Source organism: Microtus pennsylvanicus, chromosome 3, assembly GCF_037038515.1.
Source record: "Microtus pennsylvanicus isolate mMicPen1 chromosome 3, mMicPen1.hap1, whole genome shotgun sequence".
Lineage (NCBI taxonomy): Eukaryota > Metazoa > Chordata > Mammalia > Rodentia > Cricetidae > Microtus > Microtus pennsylvanicus.
This window is the reverse complement of record NC_134581.1, coordinates 65987702-66009461: the sequence shown is the minus strand read 5'-3', so window position 1 is coordinate 66009461 and position 21760 is coordinate 65987702. Positions and strand designations below refer to the sequence as shown.

Sequence of the window (21760 nt, the reverse complement as noted above, 5' to 3'; positions counted from 1 at the left end):
GATGATGAACATACTAAAGCGCACGGATCTGTCCACTGAAAATGACTGGATTTTATGGTGTGTAAATTATACTTCAATAAAAGTGTTTCTTTTTAAAAGATTTTTATTTACTGTGTGTGTTTGCACATGCTCATACATGGGTGTTTGCGCATGCTCATACATGGGTGCGCACGCGGGTAAGTGGGTGTGCATACACAAGGAAGCCGAAGGACAACTTTGTGGAGTCTGTTCTCTCCTTCCATCTTTACAGGGCTTCCAGGGATGAGATTCAGGTACCCTCGCTCACTGAGCTGTCTTACTGGCCCCAGGAAGTTCTTTTTAAAGATGCAGCAGAAAGAAGCTAGTCTCTGAAGGTCTCTATTCAAACAGTAGGCTAGAAGGTTCTGAACTAGAGTGATGGAGGGAAGGTATGGGGTGCCAGGGCTAAGTGTGCAGGACATGATACACTACAGAACCGTAGGGAAGGTGAGTGAGACACCTTTCATTTGCCCTAGTGGCAGTGATGGTTAGGCAAATATATACTTTGTTAAAATTGAAAGGATTATATACAAGGAAGTCAACTTTATGATAATTCTGAAAACAAAATTCTTTAAAATATTCTCCTTCAGGGATAGTCAGGAGCACTGGCTGGCCTTCCAGAGGATCCAGGTTAGATTCCCAGCACTTATATGGTGGCTCATGTCTGTAAGTCTAGTTCCAGGGATTCCAGAGTCCCTTTCTGCCCACCAGGGGCACCAGGCATGTGCATGGTTCACACAAATGCATGAAGACAAAACATCTTTAAAACTTCAAATTTTAAAACTTTAAATCTTCTCCTTAATTCCAGAAATATCTTGCGTGCCAACAATGGGGCTAGTACTGTGAGATCGGTGTGTGCGACAGAGACAGGCCTGAACCAACCTGTGTGTGTGTGTGTGTGTGTGTGTGTGTGTGTGTGTGTGACAGAGACAGACCTGAACCAACTGTGTGTGTGTGTGTGTGTGTGACAGAAACAGGCCTGAACCAATCGTGTGTGTGTGTGTGTGTGACAGAAACAGGCCTGAACCAATCGTGTGTGTGTGTGTGTGTGTGTGTGTGACAGAGATAGGCCTGAACCAATCGTGTGTGTGTGTGTGTGTGTGTGTGTGTGACAGAGATAGTCCTGAACCAATCGTGTGTGTGTGTGTGTGTGTGTGACAGAAACAGGCCTGAACCAATCGTGTGTGTGTGTGTGTGTGACAGAGATAGGCCTGAACCAATCGTGTGTGTGTGTGTGTGTGTGACAGAAACAGGCCTGAACCAATCGTGTGTGTGTGTGTGTGTGTGACAGAAACAGGCCTGAACCAATCGTGTGTGTGTGTGTGTGTGTGTGTGACAGAGACAGGCCTGAACCAATCGTGTGTGTGTGTGTGTGTGACAGAAACAGGCCTGAACCAATCGTGTGTGTGTGTGTGTGTGTGTGTGTGTGTGTGTGTGACAGAGACAGGCCTGAACCAATCGTGTGTGTGTGTGTGTGTGTGTGTGTGTGTGTGTGACAGAAACAGGCCTGAACCAATCGTGTGTGTGTGTGTGTGTGTGTGTGTCAGAGACAGACCTAAACCAACTATGTGTGTGTGTGTGTGACAGAAACAGGCCTGAACCAATCGTGTGTGTGTGTGTGTGTGTGTGTGTGTGTGTGACAGAGACAGGCCTGAACCAATCGTGTGTGTGTGTGTGTGTGTGTGTGTGTGTGTGTGTGTGTGTGTGACAGAGACAGGCCCGAACCAACCACGATGTGAAGGCAGAAAGCAGCCAGAGTGTTGTCTGGAGGAGGACACTCTTTCTAGAGGTGGGAACCAAGGACAGCTACTCAGAGGGAGCACGTGAGTTTGGAGGAAAACAGGAGACACCCATTCATTCCACAAACATTTATTTTTCACCGTCTGTGTGCAGAGCACTGTCTCAAGCCCTCGCCTTGTGGAGCATACACTCTCACGGGCAAGGTATAGGTGACTGGTGTGCCACCAACTAAAAGCCATAGGTACTGATGGGGGCATTCAAGCAGGCTGGAAGTTTAATGCAGTTATGGGAGACACTACTTCAGAATGCATGAGTAGGGAAGGCTTCTATAAGACAAGATAATGGAGCAGAGGATCATGGGAGCAGAACCCTGACTAGTACAGCCATGTGAAAAGCTTGGGAAGGAAGAGTCTGAGGATTTGGGCAGGAACCACAGCAGATATGGAGATTCTGACCTGGGGATCTGGAAGTGTGAGGAGATGGAGGAAGAGGCAGGAATCTACTGGGCAGCTGGGGGTGGAGGGAGATGGATGGGAAGCAGGCTGGCGTATGATGCCATGGTACATGGCGCAGCAGGTGCTGCTCGGATGACTGACTCCAGGGCCAGACACGGGGAAGGAAGGAGGCCAGGCTGAATGTCCACAGCCTTATCTGCTCCTTCGGGGACTTACTCAAAGGCATCAGAGGGGGCAGTGCAGCTAGACATCCTGTTCTCACGGCCGTGCCTTGTTTCATGGGGTTGACTGCCAGTGGTCACGTCTTTACTTGGGGTCTCATTAGCTGGGACCCAGAGGAAGCAGTAAACTGCCCACTTGGCTTCTCACATCATCTTACTGTAACCCAGGGGCCCTTGGCAGGCTGGGGAGCCTAGGTGCCCTTGGAAGGTGCGTGGGTCTGAAAAAGGGGAGGAAGGAAGAGCCCCACGGTGCCCAGGATGCACACGAACACAAACACCCACAGGAACAGGCGGTCGACGACCATTGCTACGAATTTCCAGTCCTCAATGACCTGCAGACAGACGGGGGGAAGGGGACTGGTTACAGGTGCCAAGCACAGAGCACGTCCTCCCTCCGAATCACACCTTCACCTGCTGGCTAGGCCCCCACAGGTGATACGGGGCTTGGAATCATACACAGGTGTGCAGCCTCTGAATCCAAGGCTGGCCTCCATCGGGCAAGTGTGGTGCTTTTCCTGGTGTTCTCCAACCCCACCCTACCTGACCAGGGTTGGAGGAGGGAGTAGCAGAACCATGGAACTTGGGCTGGACGGTTGTTTCTCAGTCTCCTTAGATCCCCTTTGAACGCCGCAACCCTGATGCTGCTCAAGACCTCACAGAAAGGGTGCAATATCTGCACACAGCTCAGGCATCCTAATTAGATTTTGGACAACTTGATCCAAGCTAGAGTCTTCCAGGAAGAGGGAATCTCAACTGAAAAAAAAAAATGCCTCTATCATATTTGTCTGCAGGCAAGTCTGTAGGGTATTTTCTTGGTTAATTATTGATGTGGGAGGGTCCAGCCCACTGTGGGTGTGGCCACTCCTGGGCAGGTGGTCCTGGGTCACAGAAGAAAGCAGATTGATTTAGTCATGAGGAGCAAGCAAGTAGAGAGTGCTACTTTTCTCTAAGGCTCTGCTTCAGTTCTCACCTGGAGTTCCAACCTTGGCTTTCCTCAGTGAACTATGACTCAGAATTTGTAAGCCAGATTTTCTATACCAAGTTGCTTTTGGTCATGGAGGTTATCACAGCAATATAAACCTAAGACATCAAGAAATCCTCCCCTGTATTTACAATGCCTATAGGCCATGTGAATGCCTAACGTAATGTAAATGCTATGTAAGTAGTCAGTGTCCTGTATTTGGGGGACTTGACAAGGAGGGGAACGCACATGTTGGTGCAGACACATTTTCTACCCATTATTTTTACCACCGTCAGAGGAATCCATGGATGCAGAAACAGAGACCCAAAGACATCACACATGGTGAATTTAAAGCCAAATCTGGTTATGGGTAAAGGAGGTTGTGGCTTAGGGATCATTAGGTTCCTTTTCTTGTTTTTACCCCAAAGCATCTATCTTGGCTGGCTCTGGAGAGAGGGAGATGAGGGTCCACTTGCCTGACAAGAGCTTGCAGAACACCTGGAAACCCCGCAGTTTAATGAGTTCCACTCATTTCCAGCAGCACCTGCTGTTTCCTGTGATCAAGGCTCCGCCTCCTCTGGCCTCATCATCTGACTCTCTGGCATTCCCACCCTCTCGCTCTGCACACACTTCCTCTCCTCAGACCCAGCGGTGGGCTGAGACCCCCAGAGAGTGGTCATGTGACCAGCATCCTGCCCTCCCTCCTCCACTCCAGGCTGAGAGTGTTCAGGTAAAGACTCAGGAGTTAGAAACCCACAGCAACGGGCAAGCTGACGTCAGTGACCCAATTTGCCAGGGCTTCATCAACGTTGTGTGTTACATTCCAGGATAATCCTAAATCAGATCAAAGTCCACTCCCTCAAACACGGATTGTTCCTGCTCCTAAGGTCGGGAAGGCAAGCGGGCCACTGCACACTGTGATATTAGGGTTGGAGGAATTCGCGTCAAGCACGCTCCCATCTTTTCCTGTTTTTGTGCTACTTACAGTGACCAGTTAGTCGTTATGGAGAGCAGAAATGCTGGAGATAAGAAACCATGCCTGGGATGGCTTAGCAGTGGGCCTGCCGTGCGAGGAAAAACAGATCTCTAACTACACATGAGGAAATCACTTAGTCAGCAAGCTCTTCACAGGGCAGAGCAAGACCCTCAGAGGGGGCCCAGAGTTTCAGGATGGCAGCTATGTGACCAGACAAGTCAGAGGATTATTCTCTGCCTCGGTTTCCCATTAGCGAAATAAGGGCTCTAGTAAAAGCTACTTCTCAGGATTCCTGGGGAAGTTGGGATTGTCTGCCCACTCCTACCAGAGCACCTGATGTGACTGGCGCCGCAGGCACACAAGTGGTTATAATCCCACCGAGCTCTGTCTGGCTCCTTCCCTCTCAGGGCTCCGTATTAACTGAGGAGGCCTGCCAGTGCCAGCGGGTGGTGAGGTCCTCAGGGAAAGAGCTCAGGGTGGGGGCTGCTCGCTCAGTCAGGAGTGCAAGAGACCAGTGCCTCTCAACCAGGATGTGCTCAGGACCCCACAGGAGTTTGAGAGGTGGCTCCTAAAGCTTCCTCCAGAAATCCTGTCTCAGTCGAAGACATAATTCTAGCTACTGGGAAGGCGGGAGCAGGAAGATCAAGTCCAAGGTCAGTCCGGGGGATGTGGCTTAGGGGTGGCTGTTTGTCTGGCATGCACAAAGCCCTGGGTTTGATCACCAGCACCAGAATCAAAGCTAGGTGGGGGTGCAAGCCTAAAACCCCAGCACTGGGGACGCACAGGCAGGAGGAGTAGAATTAACTTCACAGTTATCCTCAGCTACATAGTGAGTTTGAGACCAGGCTGGGGTCTGTCAAAGACTGTCTCAAAAACAAACAAACAAAACCAACCAACCAAACAAACAACAAACAAAAAGCACATTAGCACTTTGTGTGCTTTTGACTGAAGCGGTAGAGGACACAGAAACAGGTGAGAACTCAGGACTCAGCATGAATCTTGATGCACACAAGAAGGACTGCGATGCTCAGCACAGCTCGGAGTGAACATGCGTTGACAATGAGGCTGGCTCTAAGGGTAAAGAGTTAGTAATGTTGTTTTCAAAGGTCACCTTCAGCTATGTAGTGAGTTCAAGTCCAGCCTAGGCTAGACAGAGATGGGGGGGGGGAATGAAGGAAAGACTAGCATTATTAATTACATTTGTGCTTCTGACTGCAACAGGCCCAGGAGGCCTCAGAGATCTGGTTAAAATTCCGAGTTGGAGGCCTGCTAGGAATTTTGGTGTCTAACATGTTCTAGGTGAGGCTGCTGTAGGACTGGGAGCTCCTCTCTGAGCAGCAGGCTGGTGACCCACAGGCCCGCTATCCCTTTTCCTCGCCATTCTCTTCTTTCCTCGCAGTGTGACTCTGCGCTACAGTTGGTGCTGACTAACTGAACACCAGAGTTCTCTCCTGAGAGTCTAGTTGGTGGGAAGAGATTGCAGAAGGGCAAGAAGGAAGAAGTCCTCTTCTGTTCCTGCAGCTGCCGGTGGGGAGACACAATGTTGCAACATAAAATGTTTAAAGAATCTGAGAGGATTTGCCTTGAAATGGAAACATTCTCGGGCTTATGATGCGTGCTTTTTTAGGTAGAGAAATGCATAGGAAGGTCTAACCATGATGGTCTCCGTGTAGCTTTTTATTATAAAAATCTCCTTTATACATTATTCTAGTTAGTATTCTTTTCTTTTTTCTTTTCTTTTTTTTTTTTTGAGACAGGGTTTCTCTGTGGTTTTGGAGCCTGTCCTGGAACTAGCTCTCGTAGACCAGGCTGGTCTTGAACTCACAGAGATCCGCCTGCCTCTGCCTCCCAAGTGCTGGGCTTAAAGGCGTGTGCCACCACCGCCCAACTCTAGTTAGTTTTCATTGCCACCTTGATCCAACCTTGAATCACCGAGAAGGTAGTCTCAGCTGAGGGATTGGCCTGACCGGAGTGGATTGTGGGCATGTCCATGGAGACTGTCTTGATTGTTAACTGATAGAGGAGGGCCCAGCCCACTGTGGGCAGCACCATTCCCTGGGCAGGTGGCCTGGGATGTATAAGGAAGCTAGCTAAGCATGAATCTGAGTGAGCCAGCAAACAGCCTTCCTCCAAGGTTTTTTGTTATTCTTCTTAGTGAGCCAGGGGTAATTCTGCTGGAATAGCAAGCAGGCCTGGCTTCAGGCTCCTGCCCTGAGTTCCTATGGCTTGTAAATATAAGCCAAATAAATTCCTTTCTCTCTGAAGTTGCTGCTGATTGTAGTGTTTGTCACAGCAACAGAATGAAAGTAAAACACACACGCCCTTGGCTCAGAGGAGTTGTCTGAGAAGCACAGCCACCAGAACTCAAAGGGTCCTGCGAAGGAGAGCTTAACCTCAGTTTAGAAAATCTGTAATTCTTGTCGCCCTACATCATAATGCATTAGCCTGGTAGCAGTAACACTTTAACTGATGTCTCTATGCTCCTGAAAGGGAGCTGGGCTTCTCACAGGGCTTCTTTGCAAGTCTGAAAAGGTGGGAGCAGATGCCCCATGCCACCCAACCCAAGCTGTGCTCTTAGGATGGCTGAAGCGCCTTCACATCCACCGAGAACCCTCGTCTCCAGGGCAGGCAGCTCTTCTCTGCTCCGCCTCAGGGCTCTCTCTACCACAGAGGGTGCTTGCTCTGGCATGACTGGAAGATAGGGAAGATCACATTCCAGGGCTCCAGTCAGCTGGAGGGGGATGGGAGCTGGGGGATAAAGACTCCCGCCTCCATCCAGATGATCCTGAGGCCAGTTGTCTGGGCCCTTGGGGGTCTCTATGCTGCACCCACAGCAGCAGGCTCACTGATACCCTACAGCAGGGCCCCTCTTTCTCTTTGGTTTGCTTTCTCTACACCCTCAGTGTTCTTCCTAGGGTTACATCACAAGTAAGCTCTCTATACTTAAACCCCATCTCAGACTTGGCTTTGAGAGAACCCAGGCGCAACACAGAAAGATCGGTGTTTCTTCCTCACCTATGAAGCTATAATAAAGCATTTCCCTTTGGAGTGGCTTACTCGGGTGATGGGGGAAGGGCTGGTGACTTACGCTCTGATCTTGGTCGTCACTCTTCAGATGCTGGGCGATGAAGTTGACGCCCTCTAAAGCTTCCTGTAGGTCCTGCCGGAACCTCCCCGAGGACCTCAGGCGGGCATCCCTGGGGTTGCCTGCTGTGTGGGAGCCGACTGCAGACTTGGGAGCGGCAAGGACGGGGTTCACAAAGTACATGGAGTGCCCATAGACGTTAGATGGGCTGGTGGGGCCTAAGGCAGACGTAGTGGCATCATCAGCTGCAGTCAGATGCAACTGGCTGGGATGAGGGATCCCGGCTGGGTTAACTTTGAGACCTGGGCGCTTCATGAAGAGGAAGGTAGGCAGCTTGTGCAGGAAGCACTCCTTGACCCAGGAAGCCATGGTGTGAGTGCTGGGTGAGCGGTGGTGAACGTTGAGGACACACACAGTGGTGACGATGGAAAAGGTGACCAGCACCATGGTAAACAAGAGGTACTTGCCAATGAGCGGTACGTCAAGGGAGGTGGGAGGCACAATCTTGGAGATGAGCAGCAAGAAGAATGTGAGGGCAAGCAGCACGGAGATGCAGAGCGTCATCTTCTCCCCGCAATCGGAGGGCAGGTAGAAGACCAGGATGGCCAGCGAGGTGATGAGCACACAGGGGATGATGAGGTTGATGGTGTAGAAGAGCGGCTTGCGCTTGATGATGAAGTCATAGGTCACATCCACATAGCTGGGGTCCTGTGGGTTCACTGTCCTTCGTCCCGGGAGGGCCACGATGTCCCACTCGCCACTGGGGGTAAAGTCATCCATGACAGCCGTAGGCGATTTAAGGACCATGTCGATCTCTGTGTGGTCGTAGGTCCAGGAGCGGAACTTGAGAGTGCAGTTCTGCTGGTCAAAAGGAAAGTGCTTCACCTCAATCTTGCAGGCGCTCTTGTAGATGGCAGGGGGCAGCCATTGGATGCTGCCATTGGACCGCACGATGACGTTGGCGTAGAAGGACACCTCGTAGGTCCCATCGGCACTGGGGTGGGGCAGGGCACAGAGGAGAACGTCACCGATCTATAGAAGACTGGCTTGTTCTCAAAAGCCCCAAAGAGTCCTTGGGGGTTATCTGCCGTCCTCACTGAAACAGGTCTGCTTTTCTCAGTGACTCCCTACCATGAGGCACCAAAGGCCTCATGAGAGTCCAAGGAAGCAACGCTTCTATTGTGTTCCTCATTTTATAGCTCGGAAAGCAAGGCTTGGGGAAACTGGAGGATGTTATCGAGCTCCTTAGACTAGTAAGCAGCAGAGATGAGCTATGAACCTTCGTCTTGTTCCAGCCTTGGCTGTCTATTCTTTCTCCCTCACACTTGCTGCCTTTGGCCCATGCTGATCTCAAACTCCTGGGTTCCTCATCCTCCTGCCTCAGCCTCTCAAATAACTGCTACCTCACTAGTGTACCAGCGGTATTGAGATCTGACAAGTCAATGTTGCAACCCCCCAACTCTGACAAAGCCACCCAGTCACAAAAAGAAAAAACAGCTAGGCAGGAATGGTAAGGGACTGGCCCAAGGGTCTGAAGGCTGGCTCGCTCCCTGCTGTCCTGAGCAGGACAAGGCCTGTCTCGTCTCTGGGCTTCCTTACCCAGCCTCCCACTCGGAAGTCTCTGTCTCCACCGACTCTAGTCCTCTAGCTCCATGGCCTAGAAGTCTGAGTGCAGTGTAGACGAGGAAGGACGGAGTTGAACTCAGGTATGGACGATGGCCCTGGAAGCTGGCTTGCTGCTCTGGCCTGACCCCCACTAACTTTACCCCACCACTCACTTGTTATACAACACGATGTCAGGCAACCAGACACGCTTTGCGGGGATCCTCAGAATGTTCACCCCTTCATAATAGGAGCTGTTCCAGGCCAGGCGGTAGTCAGTCCATTCCTGAGAACACAGACAAGGCCACATCACCTGTGGGTCCGCTCTGTCACCAAAGAGCAGCCCCAGAGGAAACATCACCTAGACTGGGGACCCTCCAAGGCGCTTACCTGTTTCAGCCAGATGTTGGTGGTCATGATTTGTTCTCGCTCATTCTGGGGAGGGAAACGAGGGGATGGGGATCAATTCATGTGGAAAGAGAGGCCCCCACAACAATTTTGCTCAGACAAAAAGGTTCTGAGGTCCTGGCCTGTGTGACCAGCTGTCACCGAAATATCTCTTAGATAATGTATTGGTGACTTTTTGCATTGCTGCAACCATATGCTGACAAGAAGCCTAGGGGGAGGAGTTGATTTTTGCAGTTTCCTGGTGAGGGTGGTGTGCTGGCTGGGGCTCTGGACTTCATGTGGAGCTTGTGCCTGGCCATACTATAGGGGCAGGTGGAAAGAAGGGATCCCCACAAACCTGCTCAGGACAACCTATCTCCTCACCTCTTCAAGGCTTCATGATCTCTCAGCATTTTTAGTTCATGCTCTCTACTTTCAAATGAACTTGCTGGGGCCTTCAGTGGGCGGAGTCTTGCTCCCAAGTATGTTTTTCAGATCTTCCTGGCTTGAATTTTCATTATAAAGCCCATTAAACACAGTAAGCAATAACCCTGCCATGATAGGAAGGCTATACTACCTCCATATTTCCTCTGCCAAGCAACGTAGCCCATAACTTTTTAACGTAGCTAAATTCAAATTGTTAGGACACGGGCAAAACAGGCCAGATTCCCCCTCCCCCCCCAGAATATAGCACAAATAGCCTGCAGTCTAGCTCCCAACTGAGTCTGAGTCTTTGTTCCCTTCTGACATGAACCTAGTTTTTCCTGTCAGTCCCCCCACTCTTTCCTTCCCTCCCTCCCTCCCCCTGCCCTCCCTCCTCTGGTCTTCCACAAGCTCACCCAAATGATCCACTAACCTCTTACAGCGTGCTAGGGCTTCTCTCATTCTGTAGCTATGCATACCGCCCCCAAATCCCCGTGTAACTCAGTTCCAAGGGCTTATGAACAACCTGGTCAGGTTTATCTCAGCAATAAGCCCGCTTCCCAGTTCCAATTTTCTGTATTAGGTATTTTGTTCATCACTGTCACCAAATGTGTGACAAGTGGCTAAGAGGGGAGAACAGTTTCATGGCAAGGGAGGCGGAACAGCTGGGGCTTTGGCTTTCCTGTGGAAACTGTGGCTGGTTCCGGATGTGGTGGTAATGGATGATAGGTATTCACGCGCACAGCGAGAGCCAGGCTAACATCTGTAAACAACCCACCTCAGTGCCCCACTTCTGCCAGGCACGCCTTACTGTTTACATGTCCTGCAAATGCTCAAATGAGCGTCACTAGCTAGAGACCAAGTGTTCTTACACATGACCATTGCACACTCCAACCATATTAGATAATTCAAAGATAGTTCACACCCAGCACATCATAGACGAAGCTCATGACCCACCCACTCCTGCCCCCAGAAGTTCTGGTACACCATTTCCTGGTCTATCAAACCTTTCAGGTGTATTTCCTCCAACTCAAAATTGTCCACTTCTCTCTGTCTCCGTTGCTGCTATTATCTGTTGCTTGGATAACGGCTATAGCTTCCCAGCTGGTATTCTCATAGTCCCTTGAATCTCAGCTTCTCAGACTAGGATTCTGTGTTTGGGAAATCTACTATTTCCCAAGTTCCTACCCAGAGTAGAAGCCGAAGTCCTACCCAGGATCTGTGATACACCTGACTCCCCACGGTGGCCTTGCTTGTTTCTTCACTTCTGACTTGGCACACACTCTTTCCCTTCCCTGGAGACTCATGCAGCTTTGACTTAGCTTTTTCCAAGTCTCAGAAATGTCACCTTATTAGAGAAACCTCCAGCCTTCCTACATAAACTAGCACCCTACCTCCCTCACCACGCACACCCTGCACTGTCTTCACAATACTCCTACCCGGACACCATCGGCCATCCTGTGTACTATCCCTACCTCCCACTAGGATCCAAGGACCCTGAGGAGACAACAAAAGCTTAGAGCAACAGGGATATGTGAGATACCTGATAAATAGTTCTGGATGAATAAATTAATTCTATTATCACAATATGGTCCAGTACCATCTACCCTTACCTGGACCACTGAACAATCTAATTGATCTAAATCCATTCTGCATCTCTCTCTCTCTCTCTCTCTCTCTCTCTCTCTCTCTCTCTCTCTCTCACACACACACACACACACACACACACACACACACAACACACACACACACACACACACACTCCCCCCATTTAATTTCTTCTGCAGCAAGAATGAGTTTGCTAAAGTTCCTGTTTCCCCTTCAATCTTACCTCTATTTAGGTCACTTTTCTTCTCCAGGGTAACTTCCCCAGCCTCATTTTACTGTGCTGGACTCCCCTACTCTGTGCCCCAGCCCTCTTGGCCTTCCTTTGTTCTTTGACTGTATCTTGTCCTCTCTGTATACTTTTCCCTGCTTCAATAACTAACTTCTGATGTTCTGCTTGCAGCAGGGTACTTCCTCAAGCAATTCAACTAGGTAACTGCATCAGTACAAAGGTTGGTACATGATGTGATATTTTTCACACATATGCGTGTTTGCTCTACAAAACTATCCAGCTTCCTTCCAGCTCTCTTTGCTCACACTAGGGTGTGTGTGGCCCTCAGCTACAAGTTTGATATGGCCAGTGGGATTCCAGTCACCTTGCCCATGGTCCAGGCTGTCGTGAAGGAGGAGGAGGAAGAAAAGATGCATATTTGATAAGTTTTTTTTTCAGTGAGTTTTAAAGTTCTTATATGTTTTGAGTTCTAGAAATAATCTTTGGTTCTTTTTAAAAATTTCTAGCTCTCTGAAGAAATTTTCCATTATCATTCCTTGAACATATTAATGACAGCTATTTTCATTTTAAGAAGTCTTTTTGCTGGGTGGTGGTGGTGTGCACCTTTAATCCCAGCACTCAGGAGGCAGAGGCAGGCGGATCTCTGTGAGTTCGAAGCCAGCCTGGTCTACAAAAGCTAGTTGCAGAACAGGCTCCAAAGCAACACAGAAAAACCCTGTCTTGAAAACAAAACAAACAAACAAAAAAAAAACTCAAAACAAAACAAAAAGAGAAACTCTGTCTCAAAAAACAAAAAAAATGTCCTTTTTATTTTAAATTATGGCAAAGTACACTTAGCATAAAACTTAAATGTTTGAAGCAAGATGGCGGTCCTGCGGAATGAACATCTGTGTGCCTAGAAACAGATGTGAGAAGCGGTTTCTCCTCACGATATCTTTGTTCACGTCACCTCCTAAAGATCATGGCCGCCGTGGTGAAATGGGTGACATCAAGCAGGACTGTCTGGAAACATTTATTTCCAATCCAGAATGGAGCCTTATCTAGTGTTTGTCGAAAGTCTACCTACTCTCCTCTTCCAGATGATTACAACTGCAAGGTAGAGCTTGCTTTGACATCCGATGGCCGGACCACAGTGTGCTACCACCCTTCTGTGGACATCCCGTACGAACACACCAAGCCTATCCCTCAACCAGACATTTTGTGTAATAATGAAGAAACACACGAACAAGTGCTGAAAACTAAATTAGAAATAAACAGTGAGAAGCTTGAGCAAGGGCCCATGATAGAACAACTCAGCAAGGTGTTCTTCACCACGAAGCACCGCTGGTACCCGCATGGACAGTATCACAGACATCGTAAGAAACCGAATCCTCCCAGAGACAGGTGACGTCTCTTGACTTCCCAGGCATAAGGAAGTTTCGCTGTGTGTCTTATTTGCCAGCTGAGAAAATGCACCTGGTGTATTCATTAAGATGTTATGTAAGACAATAATAAAAGTACCCCTTCATATTTTTTTAAAAAAAAAAGAAAAAAAAAGAAAAAAACAAAAACAAAAAAAAACTTAAATGTTTAAACTTTTTATTACATTCATCTATTTGTATGCTCATACATGTGCATGTCATGACATGAGAGTGGGGGTCAGAGGATCTGAACTCAGGTCCTCGTGCTTGCGTGGCTGACTGCACCATCTCCCCATTCCCTTTCCCTACACCTACCTCCCAAGGCTCTACAGCAGGCAGCAAAGGGTACCATCTTAATCTAGTCTGGCTGAGCCAGTTTGGAAGGAACACTGTCTTTTGTGAGGGCTGCGCTTCTATTGTTTTTGTTGCTCATTTTCAGTACTAGGGTGACCCTGCTGGAAGCCCTGTCAGGGTCCCACGTCCTTGGTCAGACCCAGACCGCCATCTCGCATCCTTTCAGCCCGGGATGACCCAGCTCCTCAGCTGCCACTTACTGTTCTAGGTCTTAGCTTCTTGGCCAGATACTGTTGGCCAGTCATCAAGGGTGGGGAAGAGTCCCAGAGACCGCCATGGTAGTCTCCTGGGGCCGAGCCACTCAAGTCCTGGCTGGGGCCTCCAATTACCTTAAAGCTGATCCCTTTGGCCCTCCAGCACTTTGTCCAGTCCTTTTAATTGTTCTCCAGAAGAGCTAATCTCCCAGCATCTCTACCATCAATGAAAGCTGGAAACCTTAATTTATTTTTTTAAAATATTTTTAAGCAAGGCATGTTAGTGCACATCTATAATCCTAGCATCCGGGGAGCCAAGTCAGGAGGCTCTTGAGTTAAAGTCTAGACAGGGCTGCATAGAGAGCGCTTTTCCCTGAACAAAACAGTTTTATGTGGAACCATGGTTTCCATGGTGAACACACTGCCATCAAGGGTACTCTCATTGTTTTGTTTTTGTGTGTGCATGCATGAGTGCGCACATGTGCAGGTGTACGTGCGGGCTTCAAAACGGACGTCGTCTCTACTTAGTGAGGCAGGGTCTCTCGCTGAACCTGGAACTCACTGATTCAAGCTATTCTACGGAGTCCAGTTGCCCTGGGAATCCTCTCTCTCTGCTTCCCGAGGTAGACATTGTGTCTGCTTCGATTTTAAGTGGGCTCTGGCGATCCAGATTGTGGTTGTCATACTGTTTGGCAAAGAACTTTGTCCACCGAGCTGGCTCCCCAGCCTCTTACCTCATTTCAAGATATGAGACTTTTCTATCTTCCAGAAATTTCTCTTGTGCATTTGCCCTGTCCCTTACATTTCTACTAGTGTCTTCTGCATGTGACAGAATATTGGTGTAGGACCCTGGCTGTCACTCCACAAAAGGAAGCATAGGGACAGCCCGCTTGCCCTTCCAGTACAAACCCCTCGTCTATTCCCTAGACATTCCATCTCTGAACTCCCTCCTCACAATCAAGTACCTCCCAAAAATCCAGAAAGGAGCCCTCCCTCCTACAGCCGAGCGTCTCCTTTAGACGCGGCTTTTGGGACTATGACAGCCCACATGGGTGCTTGCAGAAGGGAAGCTGAAAGCTGTATTCTCTCCTGTTTCTGGAAGCCTCTATCACTCCACAGGGCCCACAGCTCAGATCTGGCAGGGGCAGCCTGAGCCTAGCAGTGTGACCAGAACTGCCTGCCTGTCCGCCTTTGCCAGAGCAGGCAGCTGCCTTGCCTGATTAAGCACAAGGCCTTTCTCTGCAGGTCAGGGATGCTCAGACAGTAGTGTTGGCTTGGCCTGGCCGGAAGCCCTCACTGCTTTCAGCTTCCTGTGGTGGGGAAAGGGTGTATTCCCCTCCCCATTCTGGGGTTAGGCTTCCTCCTAAGGGATAGAGGCAGCCACCAATTTGGGCAAAGCCTTCCTAAGCACTACGGATGGTAGAATCTGAGCATGTAGGACTCATGGTCTTCAGGGAGGGGGAGGGCAGATGGCACTGCCCAGAGGAGGCCCACCTCTTCAGTTAGCTCCTGATGGCTGGACACAGCACCTCTGCGTTCACTTCCTCAGACTTGCTTCCAGGGGCAAGGCTTCTAACCTTTGGGACTTGGGGAGGCTCCTTCAGACACCCCTACTCTGAGACAGGTGTGAGGAGCAGGGGAGGAAATTCCAATCTCTTTCACCTTCCTTAGCATCCCCTCTTGCTTTACTCCAGCTTTCAACACCTGGAATGCTGTCAGCCTCTCTACCACACCTGTAGCACCTCCTGTGCTTGTTCGGACCCTCATCCACATTTCTCAGCCCCACCCCTGAGCCTCTGTACCCAGCACTTCTCCTGGCCTTGTTCCTATTTCCCCCACTAAATAAGCGATGTGGGAGGCTATCCCTAGCAAGCTTGGAGTCAGTGAGTGTTGGAGACCCGGTGAGCAGAGTCCATGACGGGGCCACAGGATGCCTGACCCTTTCCTCTTTGACAACTACACAGCATGGACCTTCTCCAGCCTCCTTGCCACATACTGACAGATCTAAACCAGCCTAATTCTATTCCTCTGGCCAATAATTGGTTAGGCTTGGATGTGAGTTACTAACCCTGGTCAATGAGGTGTGTCTATCAAGAGGGCAGGACTCTGACAGAGTTTTGTTGTTGTTATTGTTGTCCCAAAGGGATCCAGAAGATTTCCCATAGCTATTGGCATCACTGGCAATACCCCGGGTTCCTGACATCATTGAACTATTGAGTTAGCCAACACCACAAGCATTGGTCTGCTCCTGGTTATGTGATTGTGATAGACGCCCTTTCTGTTGTAGCCACTCTAGGCTGGATGTCCTCTTACTGGATGCCAAGACGTCTTTTATTGCTATTGAGAGTGTGGGTTTTCAAATGGCTTCAACTATGAGTCATAGGGGCACAGACAGGGCAGGGCACCCCAGGCAAGAAGAACAGCATGTGGATAGGCAATACATTTTTGGTTGAAGGATCCTAGCCTGGAAGGCAGCTCAGCACTTTAGTAGTTTAGGTAAACTGTTAAACCTATGAGGGAAAGGCCTGATTGTCTGAAAAGTAGTGTTGAGTGTTTGTTTACAACAGGCCATGCCAGGGAGGAGGGATGGAGAGATGGGCAATGGGGGGGAGGGGCTGGCTAGCAAGACACACAGTTGGTACCAATGGTTGGTAAGAATTAAATGGATATTTCAAAATAGCAATAGGGGGAATTTGGAATATTCCCAACACAAAGAAATTATAAATGCCTGAAGTTCTAGGTATGCACATGGTTATTACACATATGAATGCAGTGTCACACTGTATCCCGTGAAAGAAAATTACTCTGTGTCTATCAAATATATATACTACTATATATTTTAAGAAATAGTAGAGGAAAATATTAGCAGTCTGGGATGTTACCCATCTGGCAAGGTCAGAAGTAACATTTTAATCATCTAATTCCCAGTCCTGTACCCTGACGGCCATCCATTGCTTTCCCCAAGACTCCGAGGGCAACCAGAAACAAGCCCTGCCCCTTCTGCTAAGTCCCAAGCCACAGTCGCACAGGCACCTACCACACTGATGAGCTGGGACAGTAATAGCTCCAGGTGGATGGAAATGAGCTGAGAGGCACTGGTGGCTGGGCGGATCAGGTTGTTGTAGCGGGTTTTGTTCAGGAGGTCATCCATCAGCTTCTCCTCTGCGTTGGCCAGGCGGCAGTCCCCTGGGAAATCATACAGTCAGACCTGTTGGGCCCTTGTCTGGAGGAACCCTACTGCAGCTGTGAAGGGGGGAGGGGCTGTGAGAAGCAGAGAGCAGGAGCCCTCGGGACTGTGGTGGGGGAGTAGTTGCCAGCAGGCTTGCCGGGGTCATTCTTTCCTCTGGGCCAGGCCACTTCCTCCAGCTCTTCCTGGAAGTGAATGGTGTTCCATGCTCCAGACACCCAGGCCCAAGCTCGGGCATCTGTTTCTCCCTGTCCTTCCCCCACCCTCCTACCGTCCCAATAGGGCTACATATCCCTATCTGTTCTACTCCCCAACTCTCCCCCTTTGCCCTCCCATTTCTCCCTCTTGGCTGCCTTCCTTTGCCTCTCCTGCCCTGGATGGTCCCAGCAGTCTCCCTGTTCTTCCCACATCACCTGCCCTAGCTTACCCCTACGTAGCCAGGTAGTCTTCCTACAGAATACAGCCTCTCTGAGCTAAAGGTGGTTAAACCAAGAATGCTTCAGCTTGACCTGAGGCCTTTGCCCTTAGCAATGGCTTCTTTTCACTTGCCTTAAGATTTTTTCCTCACTTTTCCACCTCCACTGACCCCAGTGGCCATACCACTGCTAGCCTCTCCCCCATCTCATTTCTGGGTCTTCTAGCACACTCTTTCTTCTGCCAGGACTGTTCCCAGCCCACCAACACCCAAAGGTCTGAGTGGAGTCTGTACTAGGTGCTGTGCAAATCCCAGGAGCAGTTCCCGGCCCCCAAGGGAAGTGTGTGGGTAGCTTGTACCAGGGACACTTCCTGAAATGTGGGCTTGTCTGCAGAACTGGGCACGTGGTAGCATTTTCCCAGAGGGGGATAAAAAGCCAAACTGAGGCTGGAAAATATGGCTCTGTCGGTAAGTTGAGTGGCATTGACACGCAAGCAGAAGGACCCAAGTGTGAATCCCCAAACCCACACAAAATAGCCTTGGGGGTGGGGGAGCAGAACTACACAGGTCCCTGAATCTTACTGGCTGGAAGCCCAAACTAGTGAGCTTGGGGTTCAGTGAGAGACCCTGTCTCAAAGAAATAAAGGTGGAGAATGCTTGAGAAAGACACCAATATATATCTGCAACACTACACACACACACACACACACACACACACAAATAAGGAAATAAGAAAGAAAACAGGGTGGGGCTAGGGGAGGCTGTTTTGGATCTGAACTTTGACTTAGAGAACACAAGGTCTCTTTGAGACACCAAACGGAGTGGCTCAGCTGGCAGCTGTTTTCTGGTAAGACAGAGTTCTTGGCTCTAAGCCACATTCAGGACCAGCTCCAGCACAGCCTCTTGCAGGGAGCCCCAGGCAGCCGTCATCCCTCGGAGCACTCACAGCCCACGCCCTGTCTTCCCTGTGCATCCTCGCTTGCTTGCCAAGTGGTACCTGGGCCTTTGTTTCATTGCCCCTCGTGTGTTTGGGAGGGAAGGTGAAATTTAAGAACTTGGTTGTGTGCTATGGTATCTTTAAGGAGACTGTGTCAGATAGGGTGGGAGATGGGAGTTGGATGAGCAGGGGGCCCAGGAGCAGGAAAAGAGATGAGTGGACAGAGGAAACACTGTTGGAGCAGGAGAGCAGGCAGAAGGCTAAAAGAGGAGGTGGCCCTACAGAGGCGGGGATGGCGGTACTGGTGAGGGGCTGCCTGTCTCACCAAGCCCAGGAGTCTGGTTATATCTTCCCTAAAGAGCCTTCACATCTTCCAAAAGTCCCCCCTCTTTGGATGGAGCCAGAGTAGTTAGGATATGAATCACTCCAGTCTAGCAGATGTGAGGTGGACTTCTGGGTGGGGGCTGGGCTGGCCACATGTTTACGTGAGCAGCCGCTGCCCTGCCTGTGCCATGCACTTTCCAGTTCATTGCCTATCTAGAACAGATGCAATATTTAGTGCCTTGAGAAAGATGCTCCCTGCACACCTGCTGCCTGCTGCCCCTCCCCCAGGCTGAGTTGGGGGGTCGGGTGGGAGGGCTGTTCAGCAGATGTCTGGACTCAAGACTGAGCTTGGCTCCTCACATCTTGAATTCCCTCTCCACAAGCCACCAGCTTGAGTACCCCTGGGGTCAGTCTGTAGCTACAGGAGATACCTGGTCCCTCTCACAGTCTTTGGGTTATTTAGGATGACCTCTCATCTCATAGAGAGGAATCTGACTTGTCTAGATCCACCTGGCACTCTCTGGCAGCACTGGGGTAGGCTCTGCAATTCCCAGCCTCCAGTCCTGCAATGCCAGGGGAGGTTGGATCCATCTTTGCTGCCCCAGGAGGCTGGTGCAACTGGACAGAAGGTTCCAGGTTGCTTGGCGGGTTATGAGGGGGGGGGCTTATGCTTGATCTCTGAGCCCACCTAGAGTACTTGGCTTTGTCAACTTCAATTCATCCTCTTTAGTATTCACCTGACTCACAGACTCTTCCCATCTCATGGACCAGCTATGGACTCCAGTGGTTCTCAACCTGTGGGCCATGACCTCTCTAGAGGTCACATATCAGATATCCTGCATATCAGATATTTACATAACATATCGTTTACATAATTGATTCATAACAATAGCAAAATTACAGTTATGGAGTAGCAGCAAAAATAATTTTATGTTTGGGGGGTGGTCACCATAACATGAGAAACTGCATTAAAGGATCTCAGCATCAGGAAGATTGAGAGCCATTGCATTAGACCACTTAGGACTCCTAGCAAGTCAGACAAAGCCATCCATGTCCAGGGAAGTCTTTAACCCAGAGGCCCTCCCTGACCCTGTTAGCCTGCCCCGGAGTGAGGCTGCCCTGCTAAGGCTATCATCAGTGCATGTTTGTTAGTATGTCTGTGGATACACCGAGGGGTGGAACGGCTACCAGCAGGGCTGGTACAGCTGGAATGCACCTCTTCTTTTCACCCACAAAGTAGAGGGGTACCCAAATATTACATGCTTGGGAGTTGCCTTCTATTCTTAATGCTCACCAGAGTCTGTTAGACAAAAGACAGAGCTCACCCCCAGCCTCCGAGGAATTGGCAGGGCTTTCAGTTGGGCTTTCCTTGGAGCAAATTTTTAAACGGTTAAGCAGAGAAGCCACCACTAGAGGTCATCACGATACAATGATGCTGATAAAAAGCGGCCCCATTGGCCTTGGCCCAGGGTCTTGCCTTTGTAGGTTTTCCTTGGCAAGAGGGCTCCCTCGACGGAAGGGGTTAAGGATCCGATAGAGACCGTAGTGGAACTGTGAACACTTGTGGCATGTCCAGTCTGAGAATGCATATCCAGTCAAGAAGTGGAAAGCTATCTTCCTGTCTGGGGATGCCATGGTTAATAGAATCTCATTGGCAAGTGCGTATCTGAAAGGCAGGGCTCCTCAGGTGAGGCTGTGTGCTCTTAAAGGGTAGCATCTTAGAAACGCCAAACGTGTCTTAGAGGAGATTTGCCGTAGACTCTCAGTGCTTCTCCAATCACAGGTAGGAATCACCTGGCTACACAAAAGCAGAGTCCCAAGCCCTATTTCCAGAGATTCGGATCCCTCGCGCTCAAGGTCCAGGAGTCTGTACAGGAAGACGCAGACAGCCTAGTGGGACCGCACTTCAGAAATACTGCAAATGTTCACCCGAAGACAGGCAAGGCAGATTGTTGTCATGGAGCAGATAGGGGAATTGAGAGGGGGCAATGGAATAAGGGCACCCAGCAGGGACGCAAAGCCGTAATACACACTGTGCCAATGGTTAAGAGTAGGGAATCTTGAATGGCTCACTATTCCCAGTTCTAGAACCTTCTGGAGGTGGTCTCTGTGGGCAGAAGATGCAGCCTTGGTCCTCAGGGTCCCCTGGGGCTCAGAAGACAAGCTGGTCCAGATGAGGGTGTGTGGGCAGGGGGTGGTGGTGGTGGGAGACGAAGAAGAATACCTTGGAATTTAGGTGGGGCAACTGAGTCTGGAAGAAACAGCTCTCACTATGTCTGAGCTGAACCTGGGGATGAAGGCTAAGGAGGTCTGTCTTCCAGTGACAGTGGTAGGTTTGTGAATGCAGACCCAAGTTCACTAACCTGCCTTCAGCTAAGCAGGGTTAGGGGACTAGAGGAGGCAGTGCCTGCCAAATATGTGATTTCCCAAAGTGAAAAACTACTTCCCACATATGGGATGGTGGTGTTGGGATGACCTCTCTAGCCAAACAGCACGTTTGTTCCCACACATTTACAGTTTAGCAAGTTTGTCACTTCACTGGAGAGGAAAAGATCCTCTACGGGCCTGGTGGGGACCTCTTAGCGCCGGGACAGAGCTGAATGCCCGGCCTGAAGACACTCACCATCAATAGTGACCTGCAGTGCAGAGGAAGGTGGCAGGGACCCCAAACCTCACCTGACCACCACCCAGGCCTGCCTGCAACCCCACCGGGCTTGCCCCGCCCACGCTCCAGCCGGTCGGGCCACTCCTCCCACACCGCGACCCTTGTCCCTCCCTCCTTCCCCGAAAAGAACTCACCACGCCACCGAAGCAGGGCGAACAGAAAGACGAGGAGCAGGGGTGTGCCCCTCATGGCCGGTCCTGTGGCTGCGGGTCACCCTGCACTGGAGCTGCGAATAAGCGACTGTCCGGGTCGGCAGTCTATCTGACAGGCAGCACTAGGACCCAGGGGAGCCCGTGCGCGCCCGCTTGGGAAGCAGCTGTGGGTCCCGCCCATTCAGGGCACTGAACCCAAGTTAAGGGGAGACCTGGGACTGGGTGTGTCCATTGCGATCTGAGGCTAAGGATGTTGGCCCTGAACTTTCGCACACTCAGGAGCTGGCCAGTGTATGGCATTCAGGAAGGTGGACTAGCTCTTGTCTTCCTTGGAGACTGGGAGTTATGGGTTGAGGGAGGGTCAGAGGGGGCTGGCTGCATTCCCTCACCAAATTAGACTGGGCATACCAGATGCAACTTGAGTGAC

General features: G+C 50.2%; 2 protein-coding genes across 3 annotated transcripts; one reads left to right on the top strand and one right to left on the bottom strand.

The window, feature by feature from the left end:
* Window positions 1-1873: 1873 nt before the first annotated feature.
* Chrnb4 (cholinergic receptor nicotinic beta 4 subunit) lies at window positions 1874-21451 on the bottom strand. Of its 2 annotated transcripts, XM_075965859.1 has the most exons (6): window positions 21316-21451; window positions 16691-16839; window positions 9449-9493; window positions 9235-9344; window positions 7460-8450; window positions 1874-2766 (listed from the first exon to the last, which is right to left on the bottom strand). In XM_075965859.1, the coding sequence occupies exons 1-6, from the start codon at window positions 21368-21370 to the stop codon at window positions 2626-2628; spliced, it is 1491 nt and encodes a 496-aa protein (XP_075821974.1). In that variant the 5' UTR covers window positions 21371-21451; the 3' UTR covers window positions 1874-2625. The 2 variants fall into 2 exon arrangements, with proteins under 2 accessions (XP_075821974.1, XP_075821975.1); XM_075965860.1 differs by lacking the exons at window positions 16691-16839; window positions 21316-21451 and adding an exon at window positions 11700-11838 and having other exon boundaries at window positions 2485-2766.
* On the top strand, window positions 12565-13230 carry LOC142847045 (large ribosomal subunit protein mL42-like). The gene has a single exon (XM_075967786.1). The coding sequence runs from the start codon at window positions 12667-12669 to the stop codon at window positions 13090-13092; it is 426 nt and encodes a 141-aa protein (XP_075823901.1). The 5' UTR covers window positions 12565-12666; the 3' UTR covers window positions 13093-13230.
* Window positions 21452-21760: the final 309 nt, after the last annotated feature.

Bases quoted from the DNA above. Each gene is read 5' to 3' on its own strand.
- LOC142847045 (XM_075967786.1), top strand. From the start codon at position 12,667: ATGGCCGCCGTGGTGAAATGGGTGACATCAAGCAGGACTGTCTGGAAA.
- Chrnb4 (XM_075965859.1), bottom strand. From the start codon at position 21,370: ATGAGGGGCACACCCCTGCTCCTCGTCTTTCTGTTCGCCCTGCTTCGG. The intron at 9,494-16,690 runs GTAGGTGCCTGT...TTCCCTCCCCAG, and splicing joins TGTCCCAGCTCATCAGTGTG to AATGAGCGAGAACAAATCAT. The intron at 2,767-7,459 runs GTAAGTCACCAG...GTCTGTCTGCAG, and splicing joins GTGACGACCAAGATCAGAGC to GTCATTGAGGACTGGAAATT.